Source organism: Trachypithecus francoisi, unplaced genomic scaffold, assembly GCF_009764315.1.
Source record: "Trachypithecus francoisi isolate TF-2019V2 unplaced genomic scaffold, Tfra_2.0 Lachesis_group0, whole genome shotgun sequence".
Taxonomy (NCBI): Eukaryota; Metazoa; Chordata; class Mammalia; order Primates; family Cercopithecidae; genus Trachypithecus; species Trachypithecus francoisi.
Genome location: NW_022681453.1, coordinates 14,310,831 through 14,328,477, shown reverse-complemented (window position 1 = coordinate 14,328,477; position 17,647 = coordinate 14,310,831). Strand labels below are relative to the sequence as shown.

General features: G+C 57.2%; 1 protein-coding gene across 11 annotated transcripts in view; it reads left to right on the top strand.

Annotated features, from left to right (window-relative positions):
* The window catches only part of ALS2CL (ALS2 C-terminal like), a 32,572-nt gene that overhangs the window by 9,077 nt on the left and 5,848 nt on the right, over positions 1–17,647 (top strand). For 5 of the 11 annotated variants that reach the window (XR_004435754.1, XR_004435757.1, XM_033205004.1 and 2 more), the window contains 18 exons: positions 862–920; positions 1,058–1,124; positions 1,571–1,767; positions 2,791–2,856; positions 3,285–3,379; positions 3,475–3,636; positions 4,336–4,447; positions 6,505–6,635; positions 7,639–7,726; positions 7,884–8,057; positions 8,169–8,265; positions 8,505–8,662; positions 9,214–9,282; positions 10,187–10,360; positions 11,561–11,603; positions 13,040–13,101; positions 13,208–13,357; positions 13,658–13,754. Coding sequence is in view for 7 of the 11 variants with exons in the window: in XM_033205004.1 (XP_033060895.1) it covers positions 862–920; positions 1,058–1,124; positions 1,571–1,767; positions 2,791–2,856; positions 3,285–3,379; positions 3,475–3,636; positions 4,336–4,447; positions 6,505–6,635; positions 7,639–7,726; positions 7,884–8,057; positions 8,169–8,265; positions 8,505–8,662; positions 9,214–9,282; positions 10,187–10,360; positions 11,561–11,603; positions 13,040–13,101; positions 13,208–13,357; positions 13,658–13,754 (2,001 nt within the window). In the remaining 4 variants the exon portion in view is untranslated. Of the gene's footprint in view, positions 1–861; positions 921–1,057; positions 1,125–1,570; positions 1,768–2,790; positions 2,857–3,284; positions 3,384–3,474; positions 3,637–4,335; positions 4,448–5,587; positions 5,666–6,504; positions 6,636–7,638; positions 7,727–7,883; positions 8,058–8,168; positions 8,266–8,504; positions 8,663–9,213; positions 9,283–10,186; positions 10,361–11,560; positions 11,604–13,039; positions 13,102–13,207; positions 13,358–13,657; positions 13,755–14,177; positions 16,034–17,647 lie in introns of those variants that run through there. The other 6 variants (XM_033205022.1, XM_033205028.1, XM_033205016.1 and 3 more) reach the window with 6 other exon arrangements.

Sequence of the window (17,647 nt, the reverse complement as noted above, 5' to 3'; positions counted from 1 at the left end):
AGCCCCCTTGCAGACAGGTGGCAGGGGCCCGGCGGGAAGCTGCTGCCCAGCTTAGACCTGTGTCCCCTGAAGCCTGATTTTGGGGTTGGTTCTGATTTAGTTTGAATTACCCTCCACTCTCAACTTCACACTCCGCTCCAGTACACTGATGAGCTACTGCCCCTTCCCTGTGCTAGCTCTCTCCCACGCTGGACCTTTGAACATGCTGTTGTGTCTGGTGGGCCATCTCTTGTCCATGGCCTGCGGCTGGCAAGCTCCTCCTCACCCCTCAGGCCTGGGCCTCCCACCTCCTCCCTGTCCTGGTATGGAGCAGTGACTGGCCTGACTGGGCCGGGCAGGAAGTTGCTACACAAAATCTTCCCATAGGAAGGGGCTTTTGTTCTGGCTCTCAGATCAGGATGGCATTGTGGGTAGAAGGAACAGCAGGAGCAAAGGTTCACAGTGAGGAGAGGTCGGGGCAAGCTCGTGAAGGTGTGATTGCGGAGTGGCCGTGACGGCGTGGTGGTCTGTGAGGTCTCAAGTGTTAGGCTCAGCAGTGTCTCAACCCCCAGGTAGTAGGAGCCATAGAGAGGTTTCCAGCAGGGGTTGACCAGTTCCCAGCTTCATTTCCAGACCACTCTAGGCCACAGGGGGCTAGAGGCTGGTTCTGAGTTACTGGCCAAGCCCTGGGGTGGAAGGGACATGGAGCAGCTGTCCCTGAGGTGGGGAGCAAGCCAGGGAGGAGAGGGACTCAGTGCTGGACGTGCTGGGCAGAATAGCCTCGGTGGCCATGCAGGGTTGAGCTTGGGGCAAGCCTGGGCCAGAGGGTAGGTAAGCATCTGTCCTGGGCTCCGGATGACGCCTGTGTCCGTCCTCTTCCAGGGCCACAATGTCCACACCTTTGATCTGAAGCTGGTGTGGGTGGATCCTGGGCAGGACGGGTGAGCGACCCCCTCGGCTGACACCCCAGACCTTCCCTTTACCCCCATGACACCTGCCCACACCCTGGTACTCTGGCTTGGGCCCCTCCATCCTTCTGGACAGAGCTGGGGCCTACTCGTCACCTCCATCTGTCTAGGTGCACGTTTCACCTCCTCACGCCTGAAGAAGAGTTCTCCTTTTGTGCCAAGGACTCCCAGGGCCAGGTGAGTGTGGGTGAGCTGCTGCAGGAGTGGGGTCAGGGGACAAGGTAGGAAGAGGGCAGAAGTATGCACCCCTGCAGGACCCCACAGGAGTGCCAGCGAGTGTCTGGCAGGCCTCTGGGGACCTGGTCAGAGGAAATTGGGGTCAGGCATTAGAATGCCAAAAAGAACAGGGTATTTTTCTTTCTAAAGACAGAATTGGGTCCTGTGTTGATCCCTGCCCTGAGGTCTTGTTTGTCCTCTGGGCAGGCCCTGCAACTGCAGAGGAGGATCTCAGGCTGGGTGGGGGCCCCAGAGGGCAGCAGGGAGCAGTTGAAGGGCCCCCCAGGTGACAAAATGGAGTGGGGGTGGAGGGTGGAGGGGTGGTACCTGGAGCTACCCCAGAAGGCTTCTTGGAGGGAAAGCCTCCAGCAGCAGTGATCCCTTCCCCGTGTTCCCCCTCCCACCAGGCAGTCTGGCAGTGGAAGGTGACCCAGGCTGTTCGCCAGGTCCTGCGTGGGAAGAAGGACTTCCCTGTGCTGGGGGCTGGCCTGGAGCCCTCCCAGCCTCCCGCCTGCCGCTGCGCAGAATACACCTTCCGCGCAGAGGGCCGGCTCTGCCAGGCCACCTATGAGGGCGAGTGGTGCAGGGCCCGGCCCCACGGCAAGTGAGTGGCTGGAGCTCTGGGTGGCAAGGTGGGGCTCTGTGGGGGTGGGGGCAGAGAGCAGCACACAAACCTGTCTCAGGACATGCACCAGGAGCAGTTACTCTCTGTGGACAGTCAATTCTCAGACTGCCTTTTAAGTCCTCTCGGACTGGACCTGGCCCAGAGACGGTCTGTGCCAAATAGTCTTGATGGTGACACTAGAGGACAAGGGGCAGCAACCATGCCCTGGCCTTAGAGCCTGCAGGTGCCATTCCATTCTTAGGAGGGTGGGAGAATAATTCTCACATCCATACCGGATGTCTGGTGGTGGTGAAGTGGCTTGCACACATTCTATTGCCATCGGTTCTCATAAAGACGCTCTGTATGGAGTGCTTTTACCCATTTCATAGGTACAGACACTGAGGCCCAATGATGGGCATGACCTGCCCAAGGTCTCAGGGCAAATGATGGGGTGACTCGGCCTCAATCACAGGTCTGTGTGACCCCATAGACAGGCAAGCCTTTACAGAGCATGTGGCCCCACCCCATGCCGCATTTGGGAAAACAGACCCAGAGAGGGGAAGGGACTCACAAGGCCACACTCTCAAGCACCTCTGCTAGTTCTAATACCCTGCCTCCTTTCAGAAAGGGCTCGAGAAGACTTATGAACAGAGGGACAGAAAAAACACAGAAGTGAGGAGAAGGGTGGTAGAAACCCCACTGACTAGCATTAAACTTGAGCTTGATGCTTAGCTCTGAGCTTCCTGTTGGTCAAGGGAAAAAGGGAACCTAGATGTCTCCAGGGCTTTCCCTATGGGATGTGGTGAGTGTGCCCCATGAGGCTGCTGGTACAGTTGGGCCAGGAGTAGAAAAGGGCTAAAGGGGCTTTCTGCAGGGGATGTTTGGAGCTCAGACAAGAAGGCTGGGTTGGTGCAGAGAGCCCAGTCCAAGGAAAGAGAAAGGGAGGGTGTCTGAGAAAGTAGGTGGCTGAGGTTGCTGAGGGATGGGTGGGCCTGTGGCTCGTGAACCTCCACTGTGTTCCAGGGGAACCCTGAAATGGCCGGATGGGCGGAATCACGTGGGGAATTTCTGCCAGGGCCTGGAGCATGGGTAAGGCTGGCTGGGGCTGCTGCTGGGAGGCTTGTGGTGGGTGGGGAGTGCTTTCCTCCCCTGCTGTGGTCGCCAGCCCGGCCCCATCCTGAATTCCCAAACCTCAAGCAGGAACTTAGAGACAATCTGGTCCAGCCTGCCTCATTGTACAGAAGGGGAACCGAGGGCCTGAATAGGGGGCCCGTCTGAGCTCGAGGTCATGGAGGGAGTGGTACAGGCCAAAAGGTGTTGTATGGTGCCCGGGGACAGGCTGAAGGGAGGGGTCCTGAGAGGGGCCCTTTGAAGAACAGGAAGACTGAGGGCCTCTGAGAGTCTCCCTATTGTCCAGAAGGCTCCTTGGGGGCCGGGATACTCCTGGGTGGCATGGAGTAGGTGTGATGGGCGTCTCAGGTCAGGGCTGATCCCCATCCCCACAACCATGCTGTCAGCTTCGGCATCCGCCTGCTGCCCCAGGCCTCTGAGGACAGGTTCGACTGTTACAAGTGCCACTGGCGAGAAGGCAGCATGTGTGGCTACGGCATCTGTGAGTAAGTGACCCTGGTTGGGGGCTCGTGGGATGGGCCCATCCTCTGGGCCGAGCTCCATGAGGCAGAGTTCACTGTTGATGGCCCTCCCCAGGTACAGCACCGATGAGGTGTACAAAGGCTACTTCCAGGAAGGCCTGCGGCACGGATTTGGGGTCCTTGAGAGTGGTCCACAGGCCCCCCAGCCCTTCAGGTACACAGGCCACTGGGAGAGGGGCCAGAGGAGCGGCTATGGCATCGAGGAGGATGGTGACAGGTGAGGGCCCTGCAGCCCCCACTCCCAGGGTGGAGGGATGGACAGGGCCCTCATAGACCAGATTGTTGCAGGACACAGGCTCCCGTCTGTCCTCCGCTGTGTCTCTCTTAAGCCCCTCACTTCCCCTCCAGTCCCTCGGTTGCCATGGAGGCTCAGGCTGAGGGAATCCTGGTCATGCTGACTGCAGGGTCACCCCCGACCCTCACCCCTCCTCGTGGTGTTGGAGAGACAGACCCCCTGCTCTGTCACATCTAAAAACTGCAGCCCTTGCTAGCTCTCTGGGCTGTGTGATAAAGCCCTGGATCCTTGGCCTGGCAATCATGGCCTCGCCTGCTTCTCTAACCTCACCCCAGCTGCACCTCCTATGCACCCCTCCAGCCTTTCTGGACCACGGAAGTCCCCACGTATCCATCACATGCTCCTACTTCCATGGCTTTGCATACACTCCTATTCCACCTGTCCTTCCTGCCGCCTCCACAGAGAAGCCTCCCAGATGCCCTTCCCAGGCTGCCTGCCTCCCTCCTCTACCCTCTGTTCCTCTTGGGGGTCCTGACCCCTCTGGCCTTGTGTCTGTTGAGTGGATTCAGGTGATGTCACTGCCCCTTATCTGCACTCCCTGCCGCCCCGTGCCAGCAGAGTGCCCAGGAGGTGCATGGGAATGAGTCTGATCCACCTCTGGCCACATTCCTCTCCCTGCAGAGGCGAGCGCTACATCGGCATGTGGCAGGCTGGTCAGCGCCACGGCCCGGGGGTCGTGGTCACCCAGGCAGGTGTCTGCTACCAGGGCACCTTCCAGGCGGACAAGACGGTGGTGAGCAGAGTGTGTCCTGGGCTACCCCTCTCTTTGCACCCCAATCCCACTGGGGGCCCTGAGGCTGAGCTGAGGCTTTTCAGGGAGGGATGGGAAAGGGGTCTGTGTTCCTGGGTGCTGGAGGGAGCCAGAACCTGGGCAGGAAGCCAGCTCTACCACCCACCTCCCCTGGCCCTGGCCAGTCCCTGCTCTACCTGACCTTGGTTTCCCCATCAGCAACTCGGGTTAAGAATACTTACCATAGATTCAACGAACTAGCAAGAATCGAGTGCTTACTTGTGATGATGCATTAGCTGACATTCATAGAGTCCTAACTTGACACCTGGCTCTGGGCTAAGCTCCCACCCTGATCCTGTGGGATCCTCCCAAGAGCCCTACAGGTTGATGTCATTATTATCCCCGGTGTGTCCCTAGTGAATGACAAATGAGAGGCTCAGAGGGATCAGAGGACCTGCTCCGTGTCACCTTCACTGAGTGGCAGAGCTGACACTCCCACCCTGGTCTGCTGAGCCTCACCGCTGAGCCTGGGACTCCCACGTTTGCCTCACCCAATCCCTTCCAGGTGCTTGGGGAATGTGGGGCTCTGGCTGATGGCTGCTCTTCTTATTACGGTCTGTTGGTTTGTTTATGCTCTAATTCATTCTCGAAAGGATTGAAGGAGGCCTTCGAGGAAAGAGGAAGAAAAGGGAAGAATAAGTACGCAAAATAGATTTGGAAATAAGCTGAACACTAATTGTATCCCTTTCGGCTCTGAGCTTCCTAGCAGCCCATGGGGCAAGGGAGCCTGGTCAGCTCTGCCATTCCCAGGGCTAGTGACAAGCAGGGAAGCAGGAATGTTTCAGAGAAAGCCCCACATTTCTTGAGCTCCCAAGGGCTTCCTGAAGAAGCCACTGGGGTGAGGAACCAGGGTAGAGGGTGTCATTTGGGGAAATCCATGGATGGGGTCCATGGGGCTGGTGCTCAGCAGGCCAAAGGCTAGAGTCCTAATTAGGTACAGTCCTGTGGGGCATGATGAGGCTCAGGGCCCCTCTCCCCGTGTGTCAGGGCACACCTCCCTTCTTTTGCCATCTGTCTCCACCCTGAGTTTCCTGGCCCTTCCTCACCCACCGTTTCTACCCTCCCTGGCTTCCTCTCCCCAAGGGTCCAGGCATCCTCCTCTCTGAAGATGACTCCCTGTATGAGGGCACCTTCACCAGGGACCTGACCCTCATGGGGAAGGTGAGGACCACCGAGGCCCCGCTCCACACCCTGCCGAGGCCTTGGCTGGGGTCTGTAATCTCCCCACTCGGACTCAGGGCTGGGGGTACAGGCAGATGGGGGAGCAGGCAGGGGAAGGCCTGTCACACCTCCCTTAGAGCCAAGGGGTGAGCACAGTGACTGCACCCTGCCACAGAGTTGCGATTGATTCTGGAGTGAGGTAAGAGGGGACCAGTGGCCTTGCCTGCTATCCAGAGGGTACCGGTGGTCTCCTGGCTGTGTCCCCCTGTACCCTCCTAGTTCAGAATACATGCCCTCCACCAGCACCAGTGACTGGAGCAACTGTCCCTGGAGGTACTGGCCTTCATTGTGTGCCTCCCTGAGCTGACCCAGGAGAAGGCAGTGTGTCCCCGCTGGGGCCTTTGGAAATGTAGGGGTTGTTTTGGTTTCATAATGACTGGAGCAAAGGGGTGGAGATCAGGTTGCTATGAATGGCACAGCCCCATGCGGTGAGACACCTCCCTCCTCAGGCGTTGCCTGTCCCTGGGCTTACTCCCACCCCAGCCCCTCAGTGGTGGTCTCCCCACTCTTGCCTGTGAGTCCCTTCTCCATCCCTCTCCTCTTCCTACCTCAGAGGCGAGTGAGCCCCTGAGACGTGGGCACAGCTGTTGGTGTGAGGGCTCTGGCAGGCATAGAGCATTATGAACCCCTCAGTGTGGGGCAGCTTGAATGGATGACGGGAAGCCCACTCATCAGTCTTTAGCCTCTCTGACACTGATGGACAGGCATGTGGCCTGTCACGATTGACTGGAAGGGTAACTGGGCAGACAGACATTCCTGCTCCTTTTCCTGACTCCCAGGGCAAGGTCACCTTCCCCAATGGCTTCACCTTGGAGGGCTCGTTTGGCAGTGGGGCAGGGAGAGGACTGCACACACAGGGTGTGCTGGACACAGCTGCCCTCCCACCAGACCCGAGCAGCACCTGCAAGAGGTGAGTGCCTGGCCTCTCTGGCTCTGGGCCTATCTGGGGATATGTCTGTGTTTGTACCCCAAGGACTCACGTCTCATCAGAGGGGCCTTTTTGCACCCCCCTCTTAGCACTCTAGAGAGTCCAGAGAGCGCAGGGTGTACAACTCCAGTCAGAGACTCTTGGAATCAGGGGCTGTGTGGATATAATGCTGTACACCACAAAACTGTAGGAAAAATATTACTTGTAGGCTTTGCTTAGGTCCTGCTTTTTTTTTTTTTTTTTTTTTTGTCTCGAAAGAATACAACACGGTTTACAAACCAAACATACAGGAAAAAAAATACAGAAAATAAGAGCATGTGTTAACCTTAAAAGAAAGGGATAGGCAGACATGCCCTACAGCATTTACAACTGATCATTAAGCCTGGCTCTGAGTTTCCTGGCAGCCAAGGTAAAGAAGGAACTTGCTAAGTGGAATCACAGTCATTATCAAGGAGTATTTGAGAGGAGGATAGACTTCCTTTCCCGTAGGGACAGAGTTCCTTCTTGGAAAACGGTTGCTGTTGTTGCGTCTATTGAGGAAGACTTAGTATTGCACAGAGGAAGGAATCTGTGTGGGTGGCAGTTCTAATCGGAAGTGGTCCCAGGCAGCATTTCAGATGTAGGGAGGGAGTACAGTTGACTACTTGGCCTGCTGTCCCTGCGTGATGCTTCTCCCTGACAGCAAGAGCTGGGAGTAGACAGCAATCCCTAGGGGCAGGCCCCAGCCCGGGCGTAGGTGTGGGCTGGGTGTAGCCTACAAGCATGACACTGGAGTGCAGGGCTCCATTAGACACATGCAGCCAGGCCCCAGCCTGTTGGCCAAGGTGGGATCAATGGTTCCAGGAAGGAACTGGCTGTAAGGGAGGGCAGAGAGGGATGTCTTGGAGGAGAATCCCAGACTTTGGGCACTGGTCTCTCTTGGGCCAAGACCCACTCTCTGGCTTGGCCTTCAGATCTGCCCACCTTTCTGTCTCCATCTTTCCAGGATTCCATATGCTTCTGTCTCTCTTCTGGTCGCAGGGTAGATTGTCTCTGTCCCTTTCTCTGCTGCTCTTCCTCCTGGAGCTGTGGAGGTCAGCCCCCTCTGCATGGTTCAATCCATCTACCCTTCCTGGGGCTTGATCCTGCGCCAGGCTGGTACCCCCACCCCTCCAAGGGCCTGGGCACAGTCTTGCCTACCTCAGCTCCATCTCTCCCTGCCCCATCACCCACCCTCCATCCCCATCACAGGCAGCTGGGCGTGGGTGCCTTCCCTGTGGAAAGCCGCTGGCAGGGAGTCTACAGGCCTTTCCAGGACTTTGTGTGTGCTGGCTGCCCCAGGGACCTGCAGGAGGCCCTGCTGGGCTTCGACGTGCAGAGCTCCAGGGAGCTGCGCAGGTCTCAGGATTACCTGTGCTGCGAGAGGTGAGGCCGAGCTGCGTGCACATGCACAGATCAGGGTGGGCTGGGGAGGGCTTCCTGGGGGGAGGGAGTTGGGCGCAGGTGTGGGTGAGGGACGCTGTGTGTGGTGCCCAGGACCCACCCTGAGGACAGTGTGGGCAGTATGGAAGACATCCTGGAGGAGCTGCTACAGCACCGGGAACCCAAGGCCCTGCAGCTGTACCTCAGGAAGGTGAGAACCCTGCCAGGGTGGCCAAGGGGGTGACATTCTCACTGCCTCTGGTGGGGAAGGGCTCCGATTTTTCATAGCAGGGTGCTGACTGAAGGGGACAGGCCTGTGGGTCCCTTGTCCTCGGAGGGCCTCAGTGTTCCCGTCTATGAGATAGGAGAAGTGTTGGGAGGCTGGTGTGGGCATGCTGTGCTTCAGACCCCGGCACTTAGTCTCTCTCCGTTGCCTACGTACTGGCCCAGGCTCTGAGCAACTCACTGCACCCTCTGGGAAAGCTGCTCCGGACACTGATGCTAACCTTCCAGGCTACCTACGCGGGTGTCGGGGCCAACAAGCACCTTCAGGAGCTGGCCCAGGAGGAGGTGAAGCAGCATGCCCGGGAACTCTGGGCTGCCTACAGGTGAGCTCGTTGGCACATGGGACAGCCACTGCCCTGTGACACCAGTGTGCCCTTTCCAGGCATCAGTTCTGCCTTGAATCTGGGAGGAATGCCATGTGTCTGATTCAACAACAAACCAGAGCCTTGGTCAGTGTGCAGCTGCTGAGCAAAGGAAGGGGTTAGAGGGTGTAGCAAAGGCCCAGCTCAGCTAGAGTCCAAGTTCCAACCAGGCCCTGGGCTGACTCTGACCCCGGGCACTCTCACCCCACCATAGGCTGAGCTTGACCCTAGACTCAGAACACACCTGCAGTCCCAGGCTGGGCTGTGACCCCATGAAACACTGCACATAGAAGCCTTAGATGCTATAGTTCCTTCTGCTGCTGGGGTTCCAGGATTCTCAGGCTAACATCCTGGAGCCCAACCTTCTAACTTCTGTGGTTTGAGAGGATGAACCCTACAGGCCGTGTCCACAGTTCTGAGAGGCTGCCTGCTCTTGCCTTTGTTGACTGGCGGTGGAGCTCCAGTTCTGTGGGAGGTGGCAGCCGCACCATTTCTCTCTCATTGGCTCACAGGGGTCTGCTTCGAGCTGCCTTACAGCGCAAGGGCCAGGCCTTGGAGGAAGATGAAGACACAGAGACAAGGTGACTGGCCCAGGCCTCCTTGGGGCCTGCCGAGTCCAGGGAGGCCTCATGCGTCTGCTCCTAGGACCTCACTTGGGGAAAGAGATGCTTCTGGGGAAGTGCTGGGCATTCACTCTATTGACCAAGGACTCTGCATTGATTGTTTGTGGATTAGAATGACCCATGACCTCTGTTCTGTGAGGAACCAGAGGGAGGGGGCACTGCTACAATACATTGAATGCATCTATATTCTAAATGTGTGATCCCAATCTCATCTTTCCCATGCAGAGGGTGAGTAGCTCCCCGAGGCACCCTCTTCTCCCTGCACACAGATAGGGAAACCAAGGGCTGGTAGGGATGAGTCTGAGGTTATACAGGAGTTAGGTGGGTCATTAAATCTGTCTCCCCCAGTCCCTGGAGCAAACCTTACAATTTGTCTTTAGATTCCAGACCTGAAGATGTTCCTGATCAGAGAGGCCTTCCTGTCACTGCATTGTAGGAGGCAAGGGAGATGGGGTTAGTTAGACATTAGGGAGAACTCCCCGCCTGGAGTCCTAGCACAGCAAACTAGGAGGTGGAACTGAATCAGCCTGGAATGGCTGCTGAGAGCTTGGCTGCAAGTTGCTGACCCATCTGGGGCCCTGGTTTTGCTTTCAGTCCAATGGGGATCAAACTCCTGTCCCACCTGCCATCTTGGTTGTCAAAGTCAAAGGAGGGAATGAAGTTATGAATTGAATTGGGCAAATCATGACTGAGAACAGGCTTGGAAAAGGTTTTCTGGGGAGGAGGAGGCTGGAGGCCGGAGAGGAGGCTGGAGGCCGGGACACTGTTCGTTGTGGAACTAGGAGCTCTTTGAGAGGTGACTCCTAGTAGTAATCCTAGACCCCACCTTGCTCATCCCAACCTGTTCCGGTCTCCCCATCAGAGACCTCCAGGTACATGGATTGGTGCTGCCCCTCATGCTGCCCAGCTTCTACTCAGAGCTCTTCACGCTCTACCTGCTGCTTCATGAGCGGGAGGACAGCTTCTACAGCCAGGGCATCGCCAACTTGAGCCTCTTTCCCGATACCCAACTGCTGGAGTTCCTGGATGTGCAGAAGTAAGCCTTCCCTTCCCCTGTGCCGTGTTAACCAGGACTCTAGCATAGCAGATGACACAGACTCGACTCAGATTGTCTTCAACCTAAAGGTGGGGCTGGGGTTGATAGGTTCATGTACCCACCAAGTACTAAGCTTATGCATTCGAGTGTGGCTGGATCTAGGTGTTCAACTGAACGACAGAGGGAATCACCTTCCATTTCTCTCTGTTGGTCCTTCTCAGGCTGCCCCTTGTGGTGACAAACACCATAAGCACCAACCTCTCAAGGTTCATACCCTCCTAGCTCACTCCCAGAGTCCCCATAGAGGAGCTGGCATTGCCTTCCAACAGCTTCCACAGAGCCCCTGACGTCCCTCGCTGGCTCAGCTTGGGTCTTGAGCCCACCCCTGAATGCCAGCAGTGAGTGACCAGGCCTGCCTGAATATCCACTGCTGAGGCTGGGGCAAGGTCACCTGCTCTGAGCTCTTGGGCTGAGAGTAGGGGAGAGGAGGTCCCTCAGGGGAAATTGAAGACTGCTCTGGGTGCAAGTCGGGAGGTGTTTACCACACCCCAGGGCCTCCCTTCCACCCTCAGTCTCCAAAACGTCCTTTCTCTTCAGTGTCCCATCTATCCACTGATGCCACAAGTGACCCCACTGTCCCCATTAGAGGGCACGGGCACTCTCTCTGCTCCCACATCCAGGTCTCCTTTGTTACACAGGGATGGTGCTTCCCACCCATACTGCAAATCCCTGTTTCTTCCTCTATCTTGGTGACTGTGTCTTGCATCTGACCAGCCACCAGCCTAGAGACCTGGCTGCCAGTGCTTCCCAAGCGTGCCCCACCTCCCTCACCGCCTCAGTGTTGCTTCCCCACACCAGCCTCCAGCTCTGCTGTGTGAGGACTGCATCCCCCTGCTCACGGCCCTGTGCCGGCTCAGCAGAGCCTCCTGGATGGAGTGCGGTCTCTTCAGCCCTCCCTCTCTGCTGGTCACCATGACCTGGCTCATACAAGCCTCTGGGCCACCCTTATCTCCCTGGAGCTTCTGGAGTGCTGCCTTCTCCAGGAATCCTTCTGTCCTTCCCATGACCTGAGCTGACCTCCTTCCCCTTTCTAGGACCCAGCTCTGCTGGGGGACACAGTGGCACAGGGAATTTGCCCTCTGACCTCAGACTCTGCCCCTTGTCCAGGCAAAGCTTCCTGTCTCACTTTTTCGATTTCAGGCACTTGTGGCCCCTCAAGGACCTCACGCTGACGAGCAATCAGGTGAGATGGAGGCCAGAACCCCAAGGCAGGAGCCCCCAGAGGTCCTGCAGCTTTGAGGAGCCCTTTGCCTCATGATTGCTGGGTGGAGGCTGCAGAGGAGCTGGGGAGGGACAGGGTGGGTTGGGAGGAGACACCGTCATTCTGACTTCCCAGTGTGGTGGAGGTAAGCTGTTGGCTTATAACCACCAGGCTCAAACATAGGTTTTTACCTGGCTGTGTGACCGTGTGCAAGAGGCTCGTGCACTGTGCCTCAGTTGCCTCATCAGTGAAAGGGAGCCAACACTAGAACAACTTCCAAATTCTTAATTAATTAATTACTTTATTTATGTTTCGAGAAAAAGTCTCACTTTGTCGCCCAGGTTAGAATGCAGTGGCGCGATCTCGGCTCACTGCAACCTCCGCCTCCTGGGTTTAAGTGATTATCCTGCCTCAGCCTCCTGAGTAGCTGGGATTACAGGTGCCTGCCAGGTGCCCACTACCATGCCTAGCTAATTTTTATATTTTTAGTAGAGACAGGGTTTCATCATGTTGGCCAGGCTGGTCTCAAACTCCTGACCTCAAGTGATCTGCCTGCCTCAGCCTCCCAAAGTGCTGGGATTACAGGCGTGAGCCACAGCACCTGGCCTTTATTTATTTATCTTTTGAGATGGAGTCTTGCTCTGTCGTCCAGGCTGGAGTGCAGTGGCACAATCTCGGCTCACTGCAACCTCCGCTTCCCAGGTGGAAGTAATTCTCCTGCCTCAGCCCCCCGAGTAGCTGGGATTACAGACACGTGCCACCACACCTGGCTAGTTTTTATATTTTTGGTAGAGACAGGATTTCACCATGTTGGCCAGGCTTGTCTCAAACTCCTGACCTCAGGTGATCCGCCCGCCTCGGCCTCCCAAAGTGCTGGGATTACAGGCGTGAGCCACGGCACATGGCCAGAACCACCTCAAAATTGTTGTGAGAGTGAAGTGGGCACATGAGGCAGCTGTTTTCAAAATTTGTCTGCCAGGCTGGCAGCATCAGGATCATCTGGGAGCCTGTTAGGAAAGCAGATTTTTCGACCTGCCTCAGACCTACCGAGTCAGAAGCGCAGGGAGTGGGTCCGGGAACCTGTGTTTCACCAAGCGCTGGGTTTGAGAACCATCAACACAGGCACTCAGAACCGGGCGGCACCCAGCGGCCAGTGCCTGTTATGATTATTATCTTCTTCTCCATTTGGATCCTCCCAACCTCCTGGAGACTATTCCCCTCTGTTTTATGGTTGCACAAACTGAGGCCCATAGTGGAGCTGTGATCTGGCCTGGGTCACTCAGTCCTCAGGGTGGGGCTGCACTAAAGCTGGCAGTGAAGGGGAGGGTGGCAGGAGACTCAGGCCTGGCCCTGGGAAGGAGGGGATGTCAGAGCTGGGGGGCCATGGCCTCATCCAGCCCACTCCCTCCACCATGCAGAGGTACTCCCTGGTCAGGGACAAGTGTTTCCTGTCAGCCATCGAGTGCCTGCAGAAGATCATGTGAGTGTGAGCCGTAGTGGGTTGGGGATCCGGAGGCAGAGTGTGGGGTGCTCCTGGTTGGGACTGAACCAAGGTCCTTGACCTGGAGCCAGCTACCCTGCTGCAGGACCACGGTGGACCCACGGGAGAAGCTGGAGGTGCTGGAGAGGACATACGGGGAAATTGAGGGCACGGTGTCGCGGGTGCTGGGCCGGGAGTACAAGCTGCCCATGGACGACCTGCTGCCGCTTCTCATCTACGTGGTGTCGCGCGCCCGGTGAAGCAGACAGGCTGGGAACTGGGGGTGCAGAGCAGGGGCAGGGTCCTACCCCCACCATGATATCCTCTGACACCTCTGAACCCCAGGGTTTATGGATGCAGCTTCTCTCAGTACAGATGGGGAAGCCAAGGCCCAGAAAAGGGAGGGTCCCAGCCAGGGTGCTGGGGTGCTAGAGGCAGAGTGAGAACCACACCCCAGGTGTCTAGCCATCCAGGCCAGGGCTCCTTCCCCACCTTCCTGTCCATGACAGCCCTCTTCTTGTCTCCCTCGATCTCTTGGTGGGACGGTATTCTCCAGAATTCAGCACCTGGGAGCCGAGATCCACCTGATCCGTGACATGATGGACCCCAACCACACAGGAGGCCTGTATGACTTCCTGCTCACGGCCTTGGAGGTGAGGCACAGGGGCTGTGGGCCGAGGTGGAAATGCCCTGGCCCCTGGGGCAGACCCTTTTCCCTTCCCAGACATCATGGCACCATCGTGGGAGGGAGCTCAAATTCACAGCTCATGTGTGACTCTTGGAAGGGTCCTCACAGTGTCCCTGATCCTGCTCTTATTAAAGGAGCCAGGGAGGGGTCCCACAGTGCATCCCAGCCCTGGGGACCCTGGGGCCATGATTGCTCCAGGCTGCGTTCCCAAGCACAGTGGGAGAGGAAGGGCCCCATTTTCCTCGCAGACTGAGGCTGAGGGCTGAGTTGGAGACACGCCTCCTCTGGGTTGGGAGGTGGGTACACACAGCTATTGGGCCCTAGATCCTGTGCATGTGGTTGGGATCAGGCAGGTCAGCTGGCCCCAGCCTTGCCTCTCTCCCGCCAGTCTTGTCATGAGCACATCCAGAAAGAAGACATGAGGCTGCACCGCTTACCTGGCCGCTGGCACTCCAGGGAGCTCTGGTAGCTTGGCCTTTCCTGGACAGACTGCAGAGCTGAGCAGGGCATTGCTGGCCTGTCCCTCATTACCCAAGGCAAAGGGCAGGACAGGCCCTTGGAAGCAGCTCTTGGAGGAGATGAGCATTTTGTTTTGCACAGGAAGATGCTGCTGCTGCCCTGACTGGGATGAGAGTGAGGGCTGATGGGTGTGGCCCTGGACGTGGTGGTTTTCCCTTGGCCACTAGCCCATCTCCAATGACCCCTTAATCTGCAGCAGCTCACAGGCTAGGGGTGAGGAACCCCTGACTTCTCTTAGCCTGAGCCTTTCTCCCAAGTTGCAGAGCCTCTCTGGGCCTCAGTGCTGCCGTCTGTAAATGGTGGAGTGAATACGCTGTAAAGGACCTTCCATCCATTTTGCTGAATTCCAGAGTCCTTTCAGAAGCCTGACTTCAGTCTGCTGGGCTGTCCTGACCTCTGGCAGGCTCTAAGCCTCGCTGGGCATGCCGTCAACAGGGTGGGCCTGGAGGTCCGTGAACTGCAGGCCGTGTACCCATGACGTAAATGGCGGCACTGGAGCAAGCTGGGGCAGGGGGTGGGCAAACCCTCACTGACAGCACACCCCAAGTGGCCTGTGAATCATTCACCTGTGACCTCTGTGGGCCTGCGGGGGGACAGCAGGGGCACATGACATTTGCCTGGGCCCTGACCAATAAACCTTAGACCCTGCTGTGGTTGGGGAGCAGGGGTACCTTTGGGAGGGGAGGGCTTTATTTAAACAGCGGTTCTAGTGTGGGACCAAGAGAGGCAGCAGCTGGGTCTTGGGGCAGATTCATTCCTGTTGGGCCTCAGTTTCTCTTCCCCACATTGAGGGACTTGTGCCAGGTGATATGCAGGGTCTCCCTCTGCCCTAACAGGATATGCATGATGACAGGCACTGTGATGTGTTCTGAAAGGGTCCAGGGCGAAGCACAGGGAGAGGGTGGATTTGTGTAGGGTGCAGCTCTGGAGAAGAAGCTGGATCACTCCTGGTCCCACTCCCTAGGCCCTGAGCAAGTCAGGCTCCTGGCCCTGGTTGTGGCTCCCCCAAATGAAGTACTGACCTCAGCCTATGAGAGGAGGGTTGAGGGAGGCTCTGGAAAGTCCAGCCACACCTGAGTCCCCAGCAGTAGCCTTGGGGCAGAGGGCACCCACAGAATCCCAGAGATGATGTGAGAAGTGGGCAGAGAGAGCCTGGTGCCTCTGTTTGCCACCACCTCCCCAGGAAGGAGGGAGAGCCTTTCTCTGGCTGGTTCCACTAAATGTGCCAGCCCAAATGCAGGTCACGGGCTCTGGTTCTGCCAGGAGCCTGCAACACCCCCAGGAAGGGGATGGAACTGTGGAAAAGCGAGGACGTGCAGGGTGCACAGGCACTCATGCTTACTGGGACTGGGCAGCTCACTGGGATTCTATCCTTTCCAACCGGCATCAGCCAGCTCTTGTCCCCTGACAAGTGAGGACAGCCTGACCCTGCCCTCAATGCAGCCAGCCCTGAGTTCATGCGATGCTGATGGAACCCCAGCATACTTCCCTGCCTCCTTTGAGATTTGCGAGCCCTTGCTGCAGTTCAGATTCAACAAGGCCCTCTGCCCACCCTCTCACTAGGCCTCACCCAACACCGGTGGAACTGGAGCCTCTGGCTGGGCACAGTGGCTCACTTTGGGAGGCTGAGGCAGGAAGATTGCTGGAACCTGAGAGTTCAAGACCAGCCTGGGCAATATAGTGAGACCCTGTCTCTACAAAAATAAAATAAAATAATTAGCTGGGTGTGTTGGTATGTGCCTGTGGTCCTAGCTACTCGGTAGGCTGAGGTGGGAAGATCCCAGAGCCTGGAAGGTTGAAGTCGCAGTGAGCCGAGATCGCACCACTGCACTCAATCCTGGGTGACAAAATGAGACCCTGCCTCAAAAATAAAAATAAATAAATAAGAGCCTCTGGACAGAGCCTTGGGGGCTGAAGTGTTTTAAAAGGGTCCTGGAAGAGTCCAAGGGCAGACAGGGCTATATCAGACCCTTACAACAAAATTCACAGAGCAGGCAGGCAGGAGTCCTTCCTGTAGGTGAGCCTGACTACTGCAGTGAGTGCTTCATGTACAGAAGACCCGCCCAGTCCATACTCCAGGGGTGACCTCTCCCAGCTGCTGCAAGAGCACCTGGCTGCCCAGAGAGCACGTTGGTGCCCAGTCTCTGGATGTAGCGTTGGCCAGCAAGGACCCTAGCACCTCAGTGATCTCAGTGATGTTCAGAGCAGCCTGGCAGGGTCCAGCTCTGGTCCCTCCACCATTCCAGTTCCCACCTCCTTTCCAGGATGAGGATTATCTCTTCAGTCATGATCTTGAGGAAGTGTAAGATTGTTCCTAATCAATCCTTCACAGTCACCTGGGACAGGGTGGAGCGAGGCCCAGGGAGACACGACACTTCACAATCACCAGGGACAGGGTGGGGAGAGGCCCGGGGAGACACGGCCCAGTCACGGACTCAGGCGGTTTCCTCCCCTGTAAGGGCTGAGTCCCAGGCTACAGTGGAACTCAAACACACTGGCCCTGCCCTCGGGGGCCAGGATGTGGGGCTGAGAATGACAGATACCCAAGGGGCCAAAGGGCCTTTCAGTGAGCAGATGCATCCAGGTTGCACAGCCGAACCCCTCGCTTATCCTAGATAGCAGCCCTGGCCCTGGACACTCGCCCCACCCCCGCCTGCAGCCCGGGCCCTCATGCAGTCAATCATGCAACCTCTAGCCCTGCTTCTCCCAGGCCCACTACTCCTTTTACCAGTCAACCCCATCTGCTGCCCCGTCCTGCCCTGCTCTCCTGCTCTTGCCCCTCTCACTCATCTTTCTTCCCGCAGAAATGCCCTTCTCCAGTCCCACTAGGTCCCAGGCGGATCCATCCTTGCAGGCCTAGCTCATATGAAGCCCCCGTTCCCCTAGAAAGAAGCCTCCTGTCTTCACAGCCCCTTTCCAGACACAGACCCATGTTTCATTGCTTTGGTGGGGGCTGTCTTGCCTCCAAAGTCAACAGTCCTCAGTGGTGTCTGCTTCCCATCCATTCCCCGGGCACAGTGCAGGCCGCCTTGCCAGGGGCCCGTGCTCCACAGCAGTTGGGGACGAGGACAGAACACAGGTCGACATGGGAGGGGTTGGACTCTGAAGGGCCTGACTCCCAGAGCAGGTCAGCATCTCAGACTGGCTGGAGAAGCATCTGTGCAAACAACCCCTCTGGTGTCTCCAGGATGGATAGGCCCCAGGGAAATGGAGCCCCAGGCAAACTCAGGCCAGGAGTAGACAGCAAGACAGCAAGTTGATGCCGATGCCTCAGGAGAAGGGGAAGAAAAGATGGACACCCTCTGTGCCTCGCTCCATAGTCACACAGGGCACCAGAGG